A 19,810-nucleotide genomic window follows, 5' to 3' on the forward strand; every position below is an offset into this window, starting at 1 on the left:
AAATCAAACGTATAAAAAAATAAGAATGGTTTCAATCCCCATTTTCTTCAGCCCCTTTTTATCGCCATGGAAAAATAAGTTCCACAGGGTCACTGAGACAGGGATACGAGTATAAAAACACGCGAAAATGATACAAAGACTGACATCTGAAAAATATAGATCTAAAACTGCCTCATAAAATTCATTCCCATTTTATCAAAGTAAAATTCTCTCGTTGGAAAGGAATACAAGACTTAGAAATAAAGTGAAGGATTTTTGATTTCTTTTGTTTTCTAAAGAAATTTTGTACGACATGTTCAACAACAGTTTCTACTACAAATTTGCAAAGGGTTATTAATATAAAATAGACAGATATTCCTCTTTTATTAAGATAGTTTTTTACAAAGACAAAAAATTTTAAATAACAAATTAATCAAAAAAGTGATACTGTAGCAATTTATTCATTAAATTTTCAAAGATTTTTTCTACATTTTGAAATTCTACATGATGGTAGTCAGAAACATCTGGAACGTAATAGACGTAAACATAAATTACGTCACGAACATCACTTGTCTTGTATTCAAACAATTACCATGGTGATCATATCCCTTGAGACATCAAATGATTTTTATGAATAGTTAATCACCATGGCACATAATTTCAAAACGAGGCAAGTGATGTTCGTGGCTTAATTTATGAAAAAGTCTATCGTATCTAATTGTATACTCGAATCGGATTTTATTGAATTAAATTTAGCGAGATAAAAATTTGTATCTCGTAAAATCGTGTGAGATTGCTGACTTGTAAAATCAGTCCGTATGAAATTCTAGAAAGTTGTATTTTCGGTGCTAAAGCCAACCTAAATCTTTTTTATTTCATATATTTTTCTAGATATGTCCAGGGTTGATTTTTAGGAAACCAATCCCAATAGATTACTCATTCTAAAAGTTTCAGTATACTTGTACGTTAATCTAAAAAAGTTGAACAGAACAAGGTTTGGAAACCTGAAAGAACCTAACCTGTTTGAGTGTATGTAAAAAAAGACTTGCATTTTAAACGATGTATTGTGTTAACAGCCATAAGTAACCATTTCAATGCTTTCATTTAGCAGACACACCCCGTTTATGTATAAAAAAGACTTCAGACTTCTCACAGACCCATTCCCACTGGAAAAATTGGCCAACATAATCATCCCCGGTGGAAAATGATCCTTCAATTTTTCCCCACTGAAAATAATCAAACAAACCAACACTCACTGTAAAATATTATGATATATGCTTCTTATCTCCACTGACTGAAAAAGTCCTACTGGGTCTGTGAGAAGTGTTTCAATTGAGTCAGATTGTGTTCACCTAAGTAAGAAAGTATCCAACACGCAAATATTGTTTTCAAAATAAATAAAAATTAAAATCCGACCAAAAGGGATGCTGAATCGTTATTAGTATCATTTTCTGTGCTTGAAAGCAGAGTATCAGATTTCAAAATTTCACTAGTAGATAGTCGACTCCACAACGCTAGTTGTGTTTTTGTGAAAAAACATTTTCAGGTCAAACATAGTAGTAAATAATATGTATATTGAATCATAATATAAAAATAAAACATTTTCTTGACATAACATGGCGGCAATAATGCAGAAAACTTGATACGTTTTTTTTCTGGCTATTGTTCTATGTGTCACGAGAAGGGGTCTACTAAAAAGTTCATTGGTTACGACACGAGTCTGAAATGCCTGCAGCCTTAGCTTCATTGAAAGGGTTTTCCTACTTGTGATGACTGATTGACGTTTCAGTTATTCAGTGTCAACATTGCGTAACCTATCAACGTTTTCTCGTCTCGTTCTGCGCTATCATCTTGCGCAGATTTCTGGAAAAAAGAAAAGAATGTCATTGAAATCTTAAAGTGAATTTAATGCTTGGTAACACAGTTAAGTAAAATACTTGAAAAAAGACACTTTCAAGGTATTTTCAACCCTGTCTATACTTACTAGTGCAAAAGTGAGCTGTTTGTTTTCTGGAGGGCTTGCAATCATCTTATTCATGTTAGCTCCCACTAAAGAGTTATAGAAAAGTGAGAAAATTTAAAGTATGATAAAATTATTGCATGGAGCCATACAAACCAAATAAAAAAGTAAAATACCATTAAAACATGCTAGCTGCTATTATATTGACCAATTGCACTTTTAATCACGGGCAATCATTTCTCAAAATGGGGAATAAAATAGATCGGTAGTGGAATCAATAGACCTTTTATTGGTCCAAAGGATATCATGGTTTCAGCCCACTTTTCAGGTGCCCCCATTGAAGCATGGTGCCCCCAACGAGTTAGGTCCCCTTGAGAAATTGCTTTGAGTTAGGTACCCCAATTCAGCCGATAATTTTTTTGAATTGACACTTTTTGTTCATTTGTCATTCCTAAAATCTTAATGATTTTTAAATCTTTCTAATGATGAAAAAAAACAAGACTACTCTTAGGTGCCAAATAAACGGCCCCCCCGAAAATTTTCCACCCCTCCCGGACCTTATTAGGACCCCCTCGTTTATTAATTTTTAAAAATATTTTCAGCTGTTAAAGGGACATTAAAGTAGTAAAATGTAAACATTGCGCGAACCACGTGTCATTAAAGAGAACAATTAAAATCACATGTCCAAAACAAACTTGTAAAACAATTGAACAATCAAAATTAGCCATATTTGGTTTGATTTTTTATTTTGACATGTGACATTTGTTTTGATTTTGTATCCGCTGCATACAGTTTGTTTACAAATTTCGCAAGTACTGTTATGTCCCTTTAAAGAGAAGGCCCCTTATTTTGCTCTAAATAGCCTGATTTTAGCTTTTATTTACCTTATTTTTGGGTTTTCAGAAGTACAATTTCCAACCCCCCCGGCAATTAGGTTCCCCCCGTTTATTAAAATCTCAAAAATTGTCCACACCCCCCCTCCGTTTATTTGGCACCAAAGAGTATAGTGTTATTATATAATATACAGGAATGCAGCAAGGAATAAATATTTGTACCAGTAAAGATTTCAAAACGTCTACAGAAGATTGTTATCAGTTATGTTATGAGTGTGAAACAGAGCCAAAAACTAGCTACCATGTTTGTTTACTCTTATATCCTGACGTTTTAGCTTCTCTATGATAGCGTGGGAAGCGCTCACGCATGAACGCCTGCTAATAAGCTTTGTTGTTATGCTATAAAGATGGCGGCTGTAAAACAATCACATTAGAAAAATATAGCAAAAGATGGCGTGATGGGAAACGAAAGAAAAATTGGATGGGAAACTAGGTGCTGGAGTAAAAAATTCAATAATTTGAAATATTTTGAAATATTCGATTTGGAAAATATAACCAGCCCCCAGAGCCTCCATCAAGACAGCTAGGTACCCTTAATGAATAGATAACTCCAAAGAATTGCAAAACATTAGCCCCCCCCCACTACTAACCTGACCTAGGTTCCCTTCAGATTTCTGGGGGGGGCTGAAACCATGGATATTCTATTTAAGGAAATATTACTATTATTATTACCCGAGGGCAAAATAACAGATTATTGAGTTTTTCAATTTGCCATCGTTCGTGCAGTTGAAAAAGAACACTAACTTAAACACCACCAATATTCCAACCCTGAGTTTTAACATGAGACTTAAGGCTTAGCACCTATATAGTAGATCTTAAAGCTCGAAATTGTTCAAATAAGGCTGGGAATTTAGCTTCGAATAAAGCTACTGAAATGCTCTAAAACCGAAACATCCAATGAAATAAAGTGGAAGTACTATAATCGTAATTCTCACCCGTACTGTTTAAATTCTGAAAAACGTTAAAATACCCAAAATTCTCAATATTTTCCCATGATTGTAGCCGTGACTTTTGTTTTTGTGCTTTCGAAAAAAATAAATACCTACCTATCAATAGATCTTGTCCATCGATCAATCCAGCGGACATGAGTTCTTGTGAAACTCCCTCAACAGAATCTGCAAAAGAGGTCGTGGCGAAATGTAAATAATTAAGTTTTTACAATTCCAAATTTCCAAATCGAGAAGGAATTCTTAAGTTTATGGAGCTTCACGAGACAAAAAAAGTCTTAGACAATCAATTTCCAAAAACAGAAGTGATAAAACAACTCAAGGTTAAATATTGGAAATTGACGTGGATGCTTACCAGTTTTCCTGTTGAATTCGAAACGGATATCGTTCAGTTCTTTAGTAGCACTCCTTCAGTGAAAATGAAATGGTAAAATGATAAAAAATGAAACCACACAGTTAAAATATCGTACAAAATTTCAGAATTTTCGAAAGAATTACACACTATTTATTTTAATAAGAAAGTTGAAGTTTCGATTTAGCCAACACCTAAGTATAGAAAGCAAGAAGAGATACCAAGTATGAAGGAGTAACTCAAGTTTCCACGTAATGTGGAAGACTATCCGTTTCTTGACATTCCCCAACCTTGAAATTTGAAGATGCCGAGGGGAGGGGTTTGTTAGTCATCATAGAGTATAAATACCTGACAGGAAAACGTTCCCTCTCTCCTCTTCCCTACCCTATCTACTGTTTGCTGTTTCAAACATATTCAAGAGCAATAATCATTTGGATTATTCATATACCTTAGCCTCAACGTCAAATCAAAAACTTTATCTTCGTTCACTGGCGTCGCATCTGAAAATGAAAAACGTACTAATGAGTCGTCAAAATGGTTCTGGCTATTTTTTATTTTTTTATTTATCACACAATTTTGAGTTAGTGGACAAAACTGTCATCTTCGAACGAGTTTTCAAGGCAAAAATACTGAGTGCAGATTCTAAACAAATTGAAAAACAATTACCAGGTGGGTTGGTCGGTGCAGGCTGACTGGTTGTTGATGGGTTAGGCGTAGCAGCGGGTGCGGTAGTTTGTGTGTTTGGAACTTCCTTTTTCGCTGGTTCTGATGGTGTTACCGTTGTTGTCGCTGGCGTGGTTGCAGACTGAAGAAGAATGAAACCTAGTGCTTAACTTCGTTCCAAATCTCCGTTTAATAACAATAAGAATCGAACAATGATTATTTCAGTACTTATTAAAGGAAATGAGAACTGAAAAAAGATGGAGAAAACTTTGCTTCTTTACTTTACGTTAAATGTTAGCAGAAAGTTCGAACTAATTTAGAAAAACAATGGCATTGCCTCGTCCTGCTCCTGCTCTTGATTTTAATATTTTTCCAAAATAGTTACAAAACAACGCATGAAACGTTCAAGTAGCATACCTTATCGGGGAAAACTTCGTCGGGGAAAATTTTCGTCGGGGAAAATTTTCGTCGGGGAAAAATATTCGTCACTTGCTGGTAGTAGGTAAACGCATTAAGGCCGGGGAAAATTTTCGTCGGGGAAAAATATTCGTCACTTGGCCGAAATTTCGTCACTTTTCCCCGACGAAGTTTTCCCCGATCAAAGAGAGCATGAACTTACAGTAGCGTTAGTGCTTTCAGTTGAAGGTTCCGTTGCTTCGTCCTCTGTATCTTCAAACTCCCAATCACCTGACTCGTCACGTGTTCCGTCGTTCGATTGTGGTTTGCGTCGAGTCTAAAAAAGGGTACAATCTCAAATAATAGCGAGATTATGTATCTGGAATTCTCTACGGCTACGGTTAAAATGGCGAGGGAAATGGCGAGTAAGGCAAATAATGGCGGGTGAAAGCAAGTTCGATATTTGACGTACGGCATCATGTCGACTTTGCTTATACGGTGTTTTGGTGTTTCCCCCGTACAGAGCAAAGTAGACAACGACATCTCGCGTTTGGTGATGACCCGTACGGGCAGCCCCGCAATCGTGGCCGTAGAATATCTCCGATACATAATCTCGCTAATGATTATTCGCCAAAGATAGTTCATAGCACTGTTACGTCATTTCATAATCCCGCAGAAATGATTCAGGACAGACTGTTTTATGATGAATTAATATTTGAACAACTTAGACATTTGTACAGCACGAAGCCGTTTTCAGCGAGCGACCGCTCCTAATATTTTATGGTCCATTATGATCGTGTAATATAATGACTATAATGGCTCATCATGATCGTTACTCTGTAACTAAATCTGGAGTTTGAAGTTAATATTTGTAGGCAATATAGGTCAGGTAAAAAAACAATTAGAGGAATTATTGCCCTTTTACCTTATTCCGCCTTTCCGATACTTTTGGTGCTTTGTTTATCAAATATTCAATTAAGTATTCCTTGGTCTATAATAAAAAAGAGAAAATACTATTTATTTATGAGAAGTTCATGTTTTTAAAAATCTTATCATCAGGGTTCGGCAAGTAGAATTTCGAGCCATAGCAGCTAAGGCGTTTCTGTATATCTGTGTATAAAGAAAGGAGCTGGGTGTCTTTCTTTTTGACTGAAAACATGTCAAAATTGTACGAGAAAAAGTGCGATAAGTGGCTTATCGAAAACTTGAAAAATACGAACAAACTTTTTCTATGTTCTGTTTTTTTTCTCTTGCTTTTTTTATTCATTTTGGTGAAATCAACATCAAAACGTTCGAAAAAAAGAATCAATTGGTCATTAACAATATCAAAACATTCTTTCGTTAAATGTTGTGCATTGAGAGCGAAAATTATAAAATTATAAAAAAAATGATCACTCACCCGCTTACCAGACCTCTTATGCTAAACACGGCCTTATTTCGCGTGTAAAAATATGACATAATAAGAAATATAGGACACCATGTATATCCAGCAATGTTGGTTGTTGCCATTACTGATCAACTAATTGAGCCAAAAACTTACTTTAGCCTTTTTGAAGAATTGATTTTTCAGAAGTTCAGTAGCATCGGGTCTAAAATAAAGTAAATTTTGAAAGATTTATCGTGAATTTACAGACCCTTTGTTAAGGAACGAAAAACCTTTCCAGTTATCCGTTTTCATGACAGACCTGAATGAGATTGTGTACCACAGAACGTTGAACTAAGACGAGACAAGACCAGACATACACTTTCCCACGCGGGAATAGGCCTTAATGTAAGTCAGAGAACGTTGAGCTAACCAACATAATTCGAATTGTACCTTTGAATGTGTTCTTTTTGAAGACAAAGAGCGATCATTTTGCGGAATTGTTTGGAATATTTCTTGTACGCTTCTCGTTCTCCATTGGCACATGTTTCTAATGTTGGTGGTTCACCTTCCAACGTCAACATCAGAACCTGGTCATAACAGATTAAGTAACAGATTGTAGTTAATTTACATTTTTAAAACAGCTTTCTCAGTGTAATTAAACAGGAGGATTAATTTAAAACTTTTAAAGCATCCATTGATTTTCAGATAAAGTAACTTCGTAACGTCTCCTAGGAACTCATTTTTTTCAAAAGTTGTCTAATTTCTACAGTGATCTTTGGGATTTCCAAGGCACATATATTTTAAAAACCAAAGGCCAACATCAAATTAATGTTCTACCTTCATTGCAGGGAATTGTGCGTAAGGAGCTGTTCCAGTTGCTAGTTCAATAGCTGTGATTCCAAAACTCCAAATGTCCACTTTATTGTTGTAACCACCAGCCTGTAAAAAGAAAATTCATTGAAAAGAAGACTTAAAAAAGGAATATATTTAAAAGCTAATTCAAAATCCAATCTTAATTAACATTACTTTGTCACATAAACATATATAGTACCTGTTCCATAACTTCCGGAGCCATCCAACAAGGAGTTCCAACAAATGTATTTCGAAGTTTTTGACCACGTTCAGTGTATTCCACTACTGTTGAACTGACACCAAAATCTAAAATACAAATAAGCGATATCGAATGACTTTGGATAAAACATGAGTTCGTCACTTTGGCTGCTTAGAAGAGTTGATTGAAATTTTGGTCAGCTATTCATCTATTACAAACTTTTATGCATTGCATTAAAAAAGCGAGCCTGCGATCGTAGGCAGAGGTGACCCAATGACTCCTCTTCTGATAGTTAAGAGGTAGGGGAGAGCGCCAAACTTTCTCTATAGATTGCTCCAGTTTCCCTTGATCCTTTTTTTTTAATTGCTGAGCGTCGGGCAGAGAGGCATCAAGTACCAAGCACTGAGTACAAAGTCTTTAGTATGTATGATCCGGCCAGGGATTGAACCCGTGAAAATATGCTCTTCCTTTCTCGCTCGCACCTCGGACAACAAGGAAAGAAAAGATTATTATCTCTATGATCAAACAATTGAACGTACCAGCAAGTTGAACACTACCATCTCCACCGAGCAGAATGTTACCAGCTTTTACATCTCTATAAAATAGCAAATATACAACTGGTAAATTCAATTCAAAACACAGCCGACAGATAAAAGTAATTTCTAAAAAGTTTTCAGGCAAATAATAAACTCCTGTAGATAATAACAATCTTTACCTGTGAATTTGGCCATTCTTATGAAAATATTCCAATCCCTTTAAAACTTCTCTCAGTATGGTTGCAATGACAACTTCATCCAATACACCTTGTAGAGGATCCACTTGCCCGCTCCTTATCATGTGCTTGATGATATCCAAAACAGAACCTGAAACAAAAAGGATCATTGTCATTACTGAGGGCAAGCTTGCAAGGGGGCTGAGTTGAAAGGCTACAGATAATCTTAAATTTATGTTAAAAATCCATCCTATGGAGAAGGTTTTGACCCATCTTTAAAAAATTGTGTGTTAGCCGCCTAATAAATTTACTGAGAATATGCATGCAAAATTTCTTTGATACTTTGATAAATGATATGTAAAGTTTAGGCTATGTTATTAACATTTAGCTGGGGGCTATTTTCCTTGGCCTCCCCTAAAAAATGCACAACAAGAAGCGGAAAGCCAACTCCTCCACTTTATTCAAAATGGAGCCATTTGAAAGAGTGTTTATTGGTCATCATTCAGCATTAAATTTCCCTTTGTTATTGCAAACCTTGGTTGTTAACTAATTACTTGCCCCTCCACATTCTCGACCAAGAGGCTCTGAAGATTTAATAAGTAGGTTTATTTATAAGAATTAATTTATAAATGTAACAAGATTCACACGTCTCTAAACTTTGTAAACAATAAGGTTATTAAAACGAAAAAAGAATCATAATTGAATTCTCCTGTTCTCAAGATCAATCAAGAACAGCAGTATACAGACAACTGTTTTTTTGACAAGTCGAAATTTGACTGAGAAAAGAAAGGGAATTACCTCCATCTAGAAGCTTCATGACGATCCATAGCTCTTGTTTGACAATGAAAGAGGTGTAGTAGTTCACTACGTTCTCATGATTGCATCGACTCATTGTTTGGATTTCTTTCTGAAAATATACGTAGGTAAACAAATATCATTGTAAACATTTCTCTAGCCTCAACTACATGATCCTATTTTTCATCCTAGAATTTTGGTGCAGGATTAGCAATAAAGTAAATATACTTCGAAAAACAATTTGTATATTCTAAAAATATGATAAATCAATCATGAAAAGTCAAAAATTGTGTGGATCAAAAAGTATAAAAAAGTATTAAAAAAAATTTCTTCTAACAATATTTTGATCTTGACTGATTTTTATCAAGCTTCACTTATTTCATTTATTTAACATTCATTTATAATTTTAACAAAACATATTTCAAATAATTTACCACTGCACAACATATTTTTAATATATTGTAAATCTTTATAATGATATACGGCAAATTGTGAAAAAGGACTTACCCTCATTTCATCGATGTCAGCCCCACACTTTTCCAAGTCAATTCTTTTAATAGCAACCTTTTCACCAGATGGAAGGTATGTGGCAGCAATGACAACAGCTGTGGCACCATAACCTAGCAAAAATTAAAAAAAACATTTATTGGATATTCAACTACACTTTGGTAATGGTTGCCTGTATTTTAAATCTGAGTCAGCCTTTTTAAAAACAGATTTAATCTTAATTAAATTAATTAATAAAGATTTAATTTCGACAAAAATCTAAAATAAATCACAATTTGATTTGATTTTGGCTTTTTTAGTACACAAATACTAAGCAGAAAATCCGAAATTTGACCCTGACACCACCTGTATGGTACACATATACTAAACAGCAAATCAGAAATTTGACCCTGACCTCTTATACACGAGAAATCGTTTATTTTTTTCAAAACCTTGGATTAAGCTTAAAATGGCCATAGAGTCACGAATCCAGCTAAAACTGCCCTAGAATCATGAACCCAGCTAAAATTATCCCGGAATCAAGAACCCAGCTAAAACTGCCCTAGAACCACACATTTAATTAAAACTGCTCTAGAATAACGAACCTAGCTGAAACTGCCCTAGAACCACGAACCCAGCTAAAACTACCTTAGAATCAAGAACCCAGCTAAAACTGCCCTATGATCACAAATTCAACTAAAACAGCTAAAGAATCACAAATTCAGCTAAGACTGCCCTAGAATCACTAATCCAGCTAAAACTTCCCTAGAATCACTGTTTACAGGTTGAGTGTAAAAATGTAAAAGAAATATTATTGGAACCAGGAGACTTAATTGCTGAAAATAGAATTTGGTCTGGGTCATTTTATAAAAAGGAAATCTTTGCAATTATTTACCCCAATCTTATAGACTTTCAGTTGAGAAGAATATTTTAACATTGTTAGTATTCAAAATTCTTTAATTGAATATAAGTAATAATTTTCATTGCCCCTTTTTTATAATTGAATCAAAAGACCTGTCAATCAAAGAAGAATACAATACAATATACACTCGATCATGCACCTTTCTCAACTGTGTGGTTATAAATAATTAACCTAACCCATGAGATCTGTTCACCTGTATATCATATAATAATTGTATTTTATAATTTCAAATTTCTGATTTTAGCAGCAGCTCCGCAGCATAACACCAACTTGCCGGGGTCAGAATCACTGACAAATAAATCACTTTGGTGGTTCAAGTCGGGATCAAATCGACAGTTTGAAAAAAATAATTCTAAATTGGGTAACTTGCATTAGTGGAGGCTAACATGCATACCCCACAAATAAATGACCTGGCTTGTCATTAAAATAGTTAAATCAATACAAAGTTAAATCAATACAAACCTTGTTTACAAAATTTGTGGGTTGCAAAATGTATATCTCATAATCATGGGAATTATAATTTTATTTTTTCTAATTACTCATTAATTTTTACAACTTGTCGATTCTAGCGGTGTTTGAATTTTGAGTTTTTTTCAATTAGATCAAACTTGTATCATATGTAGCTGATAATTGTAAGCATGAAACTTTAAGTTCTACATTTTAAAAAAAGTTTTGACTCATCATTATTGTATTGCTCCTTTACGTAGAGCACTGTCTTTGGTGAAACAAACCCACCTTTATTGCTACTATCTCATAATCATAGTGATGTCATGCATAATTATGTTTAGTATTATCATTAAATTTGAGATTACACGCCCAGCAGTCATTGAGTAACATGTGAATGCCCGCCATCTTAAAATTCTCATCTCATAATCGTAAGTGATGTCATGCATAATTATGTTTAGTATCATCATTAAATTTGAGATTACACGCCCAGCAGTCATTGAGTAACATGTGAATTCCCGTCATCTTGAAATTGATCTTAACCCTATCTAGCCCAGTCTAGCCTGGGCTTTTTTTAAGTATAATAATTTGGGGAGGGACATCCCCCCAAAACTGTTATAACTAATTTTTTTCGAATTAGTGCACCATTATGAAAATATGACTTTATTGCAAAAAAATTATTTCTGAAAATTTTCCTTGTCCCAATGTTAACCTAGAATTTCTTTCTTAGTAAAAAAGATAATGAAATTTGTCTAGCCTTTTTGCTTGAAAAATTTGGTCATTTTTGGAAAGCGCTGACGTTATCAAATATAGTACTGGTAATTTTTCTTTGGAAAATGAAGATAAATAAAAGTTAGGAAAACTTGTGAATTTTCAAGACAATAGCTCAAACCTTCAGGAAAAAAATGATGAGGGAGGATGTTTTGCCCCCTGGGCTAGATAGGGTTAAAATGATCTAGCATGATTTTTAATTATCCAACCAAGCTGTTTTATCTAAACGCAATTCTGTCAGCGAGTAACTTGCCAAAAATACTCCAGACTCCAGATTACATTATATTTTTGTTGGGCTTTTGGGTAGTAGTTTTTAATGTTTGTGGCCCCCAAAACGTTGATCAAATTGAAAATTTCTCTCAAATCTAAAAGAAAAGACGTTTTACAAAAATTTTCGCCATGAAAAACTTTAACATCTCTACTTTATTTTTTAATGGCCCCCAAAACAGAGGTTTGAAATTTTAGGGATTTGTGGAGTTATTTATAACTTAGATTAATTCCCAGATAATTAAGCCACAACATTCTACTTACCTCTCTACTACTCTCGACTTACTATAGGCTGGATGCACATCACTCTTACTTACTATAGCCTAGATGCACATTACACTCTACTTACTACAGTCTAGATGCACATCACAAGTATAGTGTCAGAGAGAAGTGAGCTAGGTACACAAGCTAGATGAGCCTGGAACCTAGTCCAGCCCACATGGTCTTAGGCTTATTTAAGCTCTGGCCCTCCTTGAGCACAGGTCCCTCAGATTTTCACAATACAAACACAATAACGTCAGCAGCAGCATCCAGCTCCACAACTCCTACAACCCAACAGACAGAAACATCAACAGCAACCTTCTCACCCTAGCTCCAGATGGTAATCCAATTCAACAACATAATCCTGCAATATCTCCAGTCATCAACCTGAACACTTTCGGCAACCTTAGCCAAGGTGGCTACCAATCTTACGATGGATTCTTACTGAACGATCGAATGATGACAAGACCTAGCGGCTCAATCATTGAATCCCCAAATCCAATTTTACCTGCCCAAACTTCAAGACCGGCGGCAGAAGACACATCAGCAGAATTCCTCTCTTGATCATGCAACAGATTCACGTAAGACCACCCAAGAATTTTCACCACCCCAGCTTCACCTCGTTGCGAACACCACCCATTCGTTTTACACACCACCTCCAGCCGACAGCAACATCCACGTTTTGCTGCCATCCACCAACCCCCTGCAGCGATCCCAGCACCAGTCACACTACGTCGTCCTGCCACCATGTTGGATCCTCTTCTAACTAGGCCTCCAATAATGACAAGAAGCCAGCAATCACAGGAAAACCATCTAAACAGCCTTGCGCCATTAATCGCTCAACTTACAAGTTAGTTGAGGAAAACTTCTGAACAACAACAAAGAAGCCTCCGCCATGCCGCTCAATTGGTGGCGTCCCTCGAGCCCGTCGTCGGGATCGAACGCGAGTTTTGTAGACCCTTGGCTGCCGGTCCATCAGCAAGACACGTCACATATCCATAATGGCCTTTTCGAAGCTCCTTTACACGTTCCAGCCGTCCAGCAACAATCGTCATTGCTTCCGCCTGCGCCTGCGCCTGCAAGAGTTATTCAACGAATTCAACGCAGTGAGTTTATTAATCTCAACTCCCTTCTCCCCCAGAACATAAATGATAAGGACAAAAAGTCGCTGGAGGTTCTGGTTGATGGGGATAGCCTCAGCCTTGCACAAGATGATGCCTGGAATGATACCCAAAGGACTACAAATATAAGGTGATTGACATGCAATCGTGACTCCTAGCTTGGACTCTGTTTATGCAAATTTTTCTTTTTTACCGTCCTCATTTAACGGAGCAGCTGATTAGGTACCAGCAATTCATTTCAAACCTGGCATATACCCACAACTTTGGCACATGGTATGCATATGATCAGGCATTTAGACACCATGTTGCAAACAACCCATTGGAACGTTGGGACCAGTCAAACATCTTAATTTTTAACCTACACGTCAGGGGCTCCCAAGGAAGGGGTAATTGTTAGTTTTGTGGGGGGTCCGACCATCTGCTTTCCAGTTGCCCTAGGCGGGCTTCAGGGTGGGCAGCGCCAGTCTTCATTCCCACGCCCCCAGATAGCCCAAGCCGCAGGAACATCAGGGGAAGTGTGCTTCAGGTACAATCAGCTCAGGGCCTCTCATGCTCAGGTTGCACCCGCGTCCTCAAGTGCCTCGCTTGTGGCATGGACCATCCCATCATCCGATGCCTCCGCGTTGCCAGAGGGGGCAACTGAGTCACTTGGGAATCCTTCCTCCCAAGAGCTGGACCTTCTCTCAGAGGCAGCATTCCCTCCCCACGTTGGTGTTTTTTCCCCTATTCTTGTTAATGCTCTTGATTTTTTACTTTGTGGTTATGACAGTTACATCCACTCATACTTAGTTTCAGGTTTTCGTAACGGTTTTCATGTTGGTTTTTCTGGCCCTCTTCCAACTAACTCTACAACAAACAACTTTTCAGCATCACTCAATGAGGAAGCTATCTCCACAGCCATTGTCAAGGAACTAAAACGTTCACACACTGCTGGTCCTTTTGCATCCCCTCCCCTTTCCAATCTCAAGTGTTCCCCTATTGGCGCAGCCCGTAAGAAAGATGGCACTCAACGCATAGTCCTTGACCTCTTATCCCCTTGCGGTTTCTCAGTCAATGATGGTATCCCAGCAGAAGAGTGCTCTGTCCATTACACCTCCTTTGCCGATGCTATGGAGATGGTTAGATTGCTTGGCAAAGATTGCTTTCTCGCTAAGGTCGATCTTAAGCACGCTTTTAGACTTTGCCCTGCCCATCCTAATGACTGGCACTTACTGGGCTTCAAATGGAGGGGTAAGTATTATTTCGACATGTGTCTTCCATTTGGCATGAGATCTTCACCTTTTATTTTCACTTGCTTGGCTGACGCTTTGCTTTGGATCCTGGTCAACAAGTTTTCTATCCACAGTATCTGTCACTACCTGGATGATTTTTTATTAGCAAGCCACTCCCTCCAGGACTGCTTACTTAAACGGGATAAGTTTTCCTAGCTTTCTCCTTGCTTGGTGTCCCCATTTCGGAGGACAAGCTGGAAGGCCCAGCTCAAGTCCTCACTTTTCTTGGTATCAAAATTGATGTTCAGGCTTCTACTTTGAGACTTCCTTTACCAAAACTTACAGAATTGCGTGGCTTAGTTCTTCTTTGGTCCACTCGACGCAAATGTATTAAACGAGAACTGTTATCATTGATTGGCTCACTTTCCTTTGCTTGTCGTGTTATTAAGCCCGGAAGGATTTTTCTCAGACGTCTTATTGATCTTGCTCACTAAGTTGGCTCTCTGCATCATCACATTGACATCTTGGTCTCAGTTAGGGAGGATCTTGCCATGTGGTCTGTGTTTCTACAGTCTTGGAACGGATGTTCTTTTTTCCAGCAGCCAACTACATCTTCTTTTGCTCTCGATTTGTTCACTGATGCTTCTAAGCTGGGCCTTGGAGCCTTCTTCCACAATCAATGGATTTCTGAACCCTGGCTAGATGACACGGTAGGTATCAACATCGCTCTCCTTGAGTTGTTTTCTGTTTTCACAGCCATCAGCACATGGTCAAACCAGCTTCAGCACAGGTCCATCTGTGTCTTCACGGACAACAAGGCTATTGTTACAATATGGGCATCAGGTTCCTCTAAGGATGCGGTTTTTTTGGCACTTATGCGTTCAATGTTCTTTCTCTGCACTTGTCACAATATTTCCATCTCCTTTAAGCATGTCCCAGGTGTTGATAATGTCTACACAGATCTTCTCGGTTGCAGGTCAATCATTTCTTGTCAATTTGCCCTTCTGCACATCCGCTTCCATCACCAATCCCACCGGCAATCTGGCAGTGTTGGAAAGATCTTTGGTCAGCTTCTTAAGACAGTCTGTTGCCCAATCCACATCAGCCACTTATATGACAGGAGTTCGCTCCTACATCAACTTTTGTGGTTCTCTTAGCATCCTTGCTTTTCCAGTACGTGAATCTTCATTGTGTTACTTTGTCACAGCCGAAGCCAACCGAGGCCTGGCACACGGATCAATCAAGTTTTACGTCTGTGGAGTACTATACTTCACCAAAATACGTTGCTCGGTTTTAGTTCATCAATGTCTTCCTACCCTCTTCTGTTTCACACACTACGTGGTATCCGCCGTGCCCTAGGTAACTCTCGTCGCAGGGTACCAAAGCTTCCAATAACAGTTGGAACACATGTTTCGTATCGGCCATTACATTCATCAGTCAAAAATGCCTCCCAGAGACAAATTTATGTACATGGCAGCAGTTCTTACAGCACTCTTTGGACTTCTTCGGGTCTCTGAGTATACCTCTCCATCTACAACTCACTATGACAGCTCACTACATCTAACAAGATCAGACATCTCATTCAACAGATAGGTCAGTATCATGTTCCTGCGCATCAAGGGTAGCAAAACAGATCCTTTTAGAGTTGGACACACCTTGCGCATCTGTAGAGTCCCCGCGCTCCTTGACCCAGTCACTGATATGCTCTCTTACCTGCGTTACCTACCCAATGGAATGACTCATTCCCTCTCTTTCGAACTGTCCAAGAACAATTCCTTACACAACGACATATTAGCAATATACTTTCACAGGCGCTCCCGGGAGTCAACCACATTAGCACCCACAGCTTTAGAATAGGTGGTGCTTCTGCTGCTTTGTCTGCTGGCTCTTCTGATGCTCTTATCAAAATACTTGGTCGATGGTCTAGTGACTGCTACATCCGCTACTTACGAGTTTCTGACAAACTTGTTGCTGACTTCCAAAAACTAATGGCAAAGGTATCCAGTACTACATCCGTGTGGGACCCTGACATGATCTAAGCTAGTTTTTCTTTTAGTTATTTTCTTTGGTGTTCATTATGTACAGGACTTTGGGGATGGCGTTGGGGATGATTTGGGTTACTTTGTAACCGGGTAGTTGTGTGTCAGTCTTACTCATGCCTTGATACATCTTCAATGTTTCCCCAATTCCCTCCTTAGCATTTTGCGTTAGACTTATAACTTATATCTACTTTGAATAGTTCACATGTTGAGTTTCAATACATTTCAACTTTCGGCTTAATACTGAGTCGTCTCTGTTTACTTACTCTGACCAACTCTGGATAGCCTACTTTCCCTTTTGATATTATTTCGGACAATCTAGTATAAGTGCTAAAACACTAAGTGTCTCATCATTCACTCAGCTCTCATTTATTTCGGACAATCACTCACAGCTCAAAACTACGGGTTTCATTATTGCCAGAATTAACTCAAGATATCTTTAAGATATGAATACAAAATTTTGACCATAGTTTTGAAATGTGATTTCGAGGGTTTTCGGCATAAATTTGTTTGATAAAATTTTTACAGTATACCCCTGGTTGTCAAAACGCAGGTTTGGGGCCCCCAAAACATAGGTCTAGTCAAAATCAAATTATCAAATTATTATTTTTTCCAATAATCATACAGAGATTTAATATATATTTATTATATATCTTCTTGAAGTCATTCTTTGTTGCCTATCATTTTTAAGTATGACCATCATTCTTTCAAAATAAATCTAATTCTGATAAATCTACAGGTCAAAATCCTCATTTTAACGACGACCTACGTTTTGGGGGCCGTCTCTGTTTTGGGGGCCATATACTGTAGCTTTTTAAACTTTATATATATATCTATCCATTTGTTGGTTCTCTCTTTTTCACATAAAATTCTCATTTATTGACAGAATTTTTGATTGGTTTGATTTATATATAACGTAGTGGTCTAAAAAAACGAATCAACCTTACAATCTAGTTTTTATATTTATAAAAACTAGATTGCTGACGTGTGGAAAGGAATGTCGGCGTGACTGATCCTTTTGTTTCGATAATATCATCAAAGCAGGAACTAATTTTCTTCTCGCTTCTTTCTTTCCTTTTTCTTTCTCATAACTTCAAACTTTCCCTCACTCTCTCCAAGCGTGGTTAGCTCAAGCGGCTAGAGCGTCTGCCTCATAAGCATGGGTTTTCGAGTTCGATCCCGCTGGGTGAAAAATTTTCCAATTCTTGATTTTGTTCAGTGTTCAATGCTTATAAAATACGGTTGTTATAAGGGTATCAAACTCCTCACTAAGAGGGAACAGATCATAGATTCGAATTGAACGCGTAATTACTAATAGCAATTAACATTACATAATGCGTCGATATCTCTTCACTCCCATGAAATGTGATTCAAAATTAAAGTGATGAGCACGTTCAATTCGAATCTATGATCTGTTCCCTCTTAGTGAGGAGTTTGATACCCTTATAAAAACCGTATTTTATAAGCATTGAACACTGAAATTCAAATGACGACCACGCAAGAAAGATAAGCAAACGATTGGATCAAGTGTCAAACATTTTGACCCGGAAATCAATTATCATTCTGTCTTTAAAGTATAAAACGAGAATGATTCTGAAAGAAGTTATTTGTCTATAATATTTTTTACCACTGGACAACCCCAACACCACTGGACTTATGGGGAAGTCTGAAGTCCGATGTGTCTAGACAATCTCAATCGAACGAAATCGACGATCGAACCAGTCAAACCAAATCGAACGCAATCGACCGATTGAAATTTGATTGTCGAACGCAATGGAATCTCAATCGAACGTCAAAATTCTGGGTAATATTCGATTGGTTCAATTGTTGTTTGACTGGTTCGATCGTCGATTCCGTTTGATTGAGATCGTCTAGCTTTGTTCTTGCAGCTTCCCAACATCCAAGCTCTCAAACTTTACAAGCCGAATGAAATTACTTTCGATTTCCCGTAGAAATTATGCGATGAACAATCCGGGGGTCAATGAATCGACGATCGAATGCAATCGAACGCAATCGAATATCAATCGAATCTGAAAATTGCGGTAATATTCGATTGAGATTCGATTGCGTTCGACAATCGAATTTCAATCGGTCGATTGCGTTCAATTTGGTTCGACTGGTTCGATCGTCGATTCCGTTCGATTGAGATATCGTCTGGATGTGTCCGGCCAGTGCACATTAATTTTTTCCGGCGCATGTCCGGTGCCTAGACAGTTAGTCACACTAGGAAATCTAGCTTTCAGAAAAAACAACATCAGTCATCTACTACAGGATACATTTCAAAAACAAGGATGAGAGTTACCTGAATCAAGTTCGCAAGACAATATTAATTAAAACTTGAAAGTTGGAAACAAAATAAAACGTGCAGCAGCCAAAATCAACCAACCAAAATTTGTCATTCAATTCCCGAGACAGCGCTTCGATTTTTAAGGCCTTGTTTATACGCTAAAGTAAAAACAATTACGCACATGTAAATGGGTCATTGTTTGAGGTCCGGCAAAATTTCCGGGAGATAGCCTATCCGGCAATGCGCGGATCTAGGTGGGTTCCGCCTCCCCCGTAGATCTTTTTCTTGGGAAGTTGATCTTCAAATTAGTTTTCAAGGTTGGCTTGGCTCAAATCTTTTCATCTATGGCTCAAATTTTAGGCAATTTCTCAAAGTTTTTGAAAATGTTAATTTCATTAAAAAGCGCCGGGTTATTTTTTCATGAATCCCTTTAGAAGTTTTGCGGTGCATTTTTTTGCTTGAGAGTCAAGTAAACGATATAGCGCTTTCGCAGCATTAATCTTTGATACGCATTTTGGCGGGACGCTAGTGTGGCTAACTGCTAGAGCTCTCGACATTTAACACTTGAATTACCACGTCCGGTGTAGCAAAAGAATACTTTTTGACACCGGACAAAAACACAGGACTGAACAGTGAGTCGGGATTGTCGTCCCCGAGTATGTCCAATCGACATTTTATTTGTGAAGAAATATCTCACCAATTGTTTCTTGAAGCTCATAATCCTCTTGATTGTTACTCCAGGCTGCTCGGGTTGTCGCAGTTTGTGCCATTTCTTTTTTCAACTACAATCATTTATCACTTGAAAAGTTATTGACTGTTTTTAGAAACTGGAAACAGCCCCTTTTTTTCTTGCAGCTTTTTCTTGCCCAAAATAATTTTGCTTGTTT

The 19,810-nt window shown here is 37.5% G+C and overlaps 1 protein-coding gene across 1 annotated transcript; it reads right to left on the reverse strand.

Annotated features, from left to right (window-relative positions):
* Nucleotides 1–240: 240 nt before the first annotated feature.
* LOC136815139 (serine/threonine-protein kinase OSR1-like) lies at nucleotides 241–19,810 on the reverse strand. Its single transcript, XM_067071585.1, has 17 exons — nucleotides 19,621–19,810; nucleotides 9,622–9,734; nucleotides 9,118–9,226; nucleotides 8,323–8,470; nucleotides 8,147–8,202; nucleotides 7,608–7,714; nucleotides 7,394–7,495; nucleotides 7,007–7,143; nucleotides 6,731–6,779; nucleotides 6,116–6,181; nucleotides 5,414–5,527; nucleotides 4,798–4,936; nucleotides 4,580–4,631; nucleotides 4,135–4,187; nucleotides 3,879–3,947; nucleotides 1,964–2,028; nucleotides 241–1,842 (listed from the first exon to the last, which is right to left on the reverse strand). Exons 1-17 carry the CDS (start codon nucleotides 19,691–19,693, stop codon nucleotides 1,765–1,767), a joined length of 1,530 nt encoding a protein of 509 aa, XP_066927686.1. The 5' UTR covers nucleotides 19,694–19,810; the 3' UTR covers nucleotides 241–1,764.

Source organism: Clytia hemisphaerica, unplaced genomic scaffold (assembly GCF_902728285.1).
Source record: "Clytia hemisphaerica strain Z4C2 unplaced genomic scaffold, Clytia hemisphaerica genome assembly, whole genome shotgun sequence".
Classification (NCBI taxonomy): Eukaryota; Metazoa; Cnidaria; class Hydrozoa; order Leptothecata; family Clytiidae; genus Clytia; species Clytia hemisphaerica.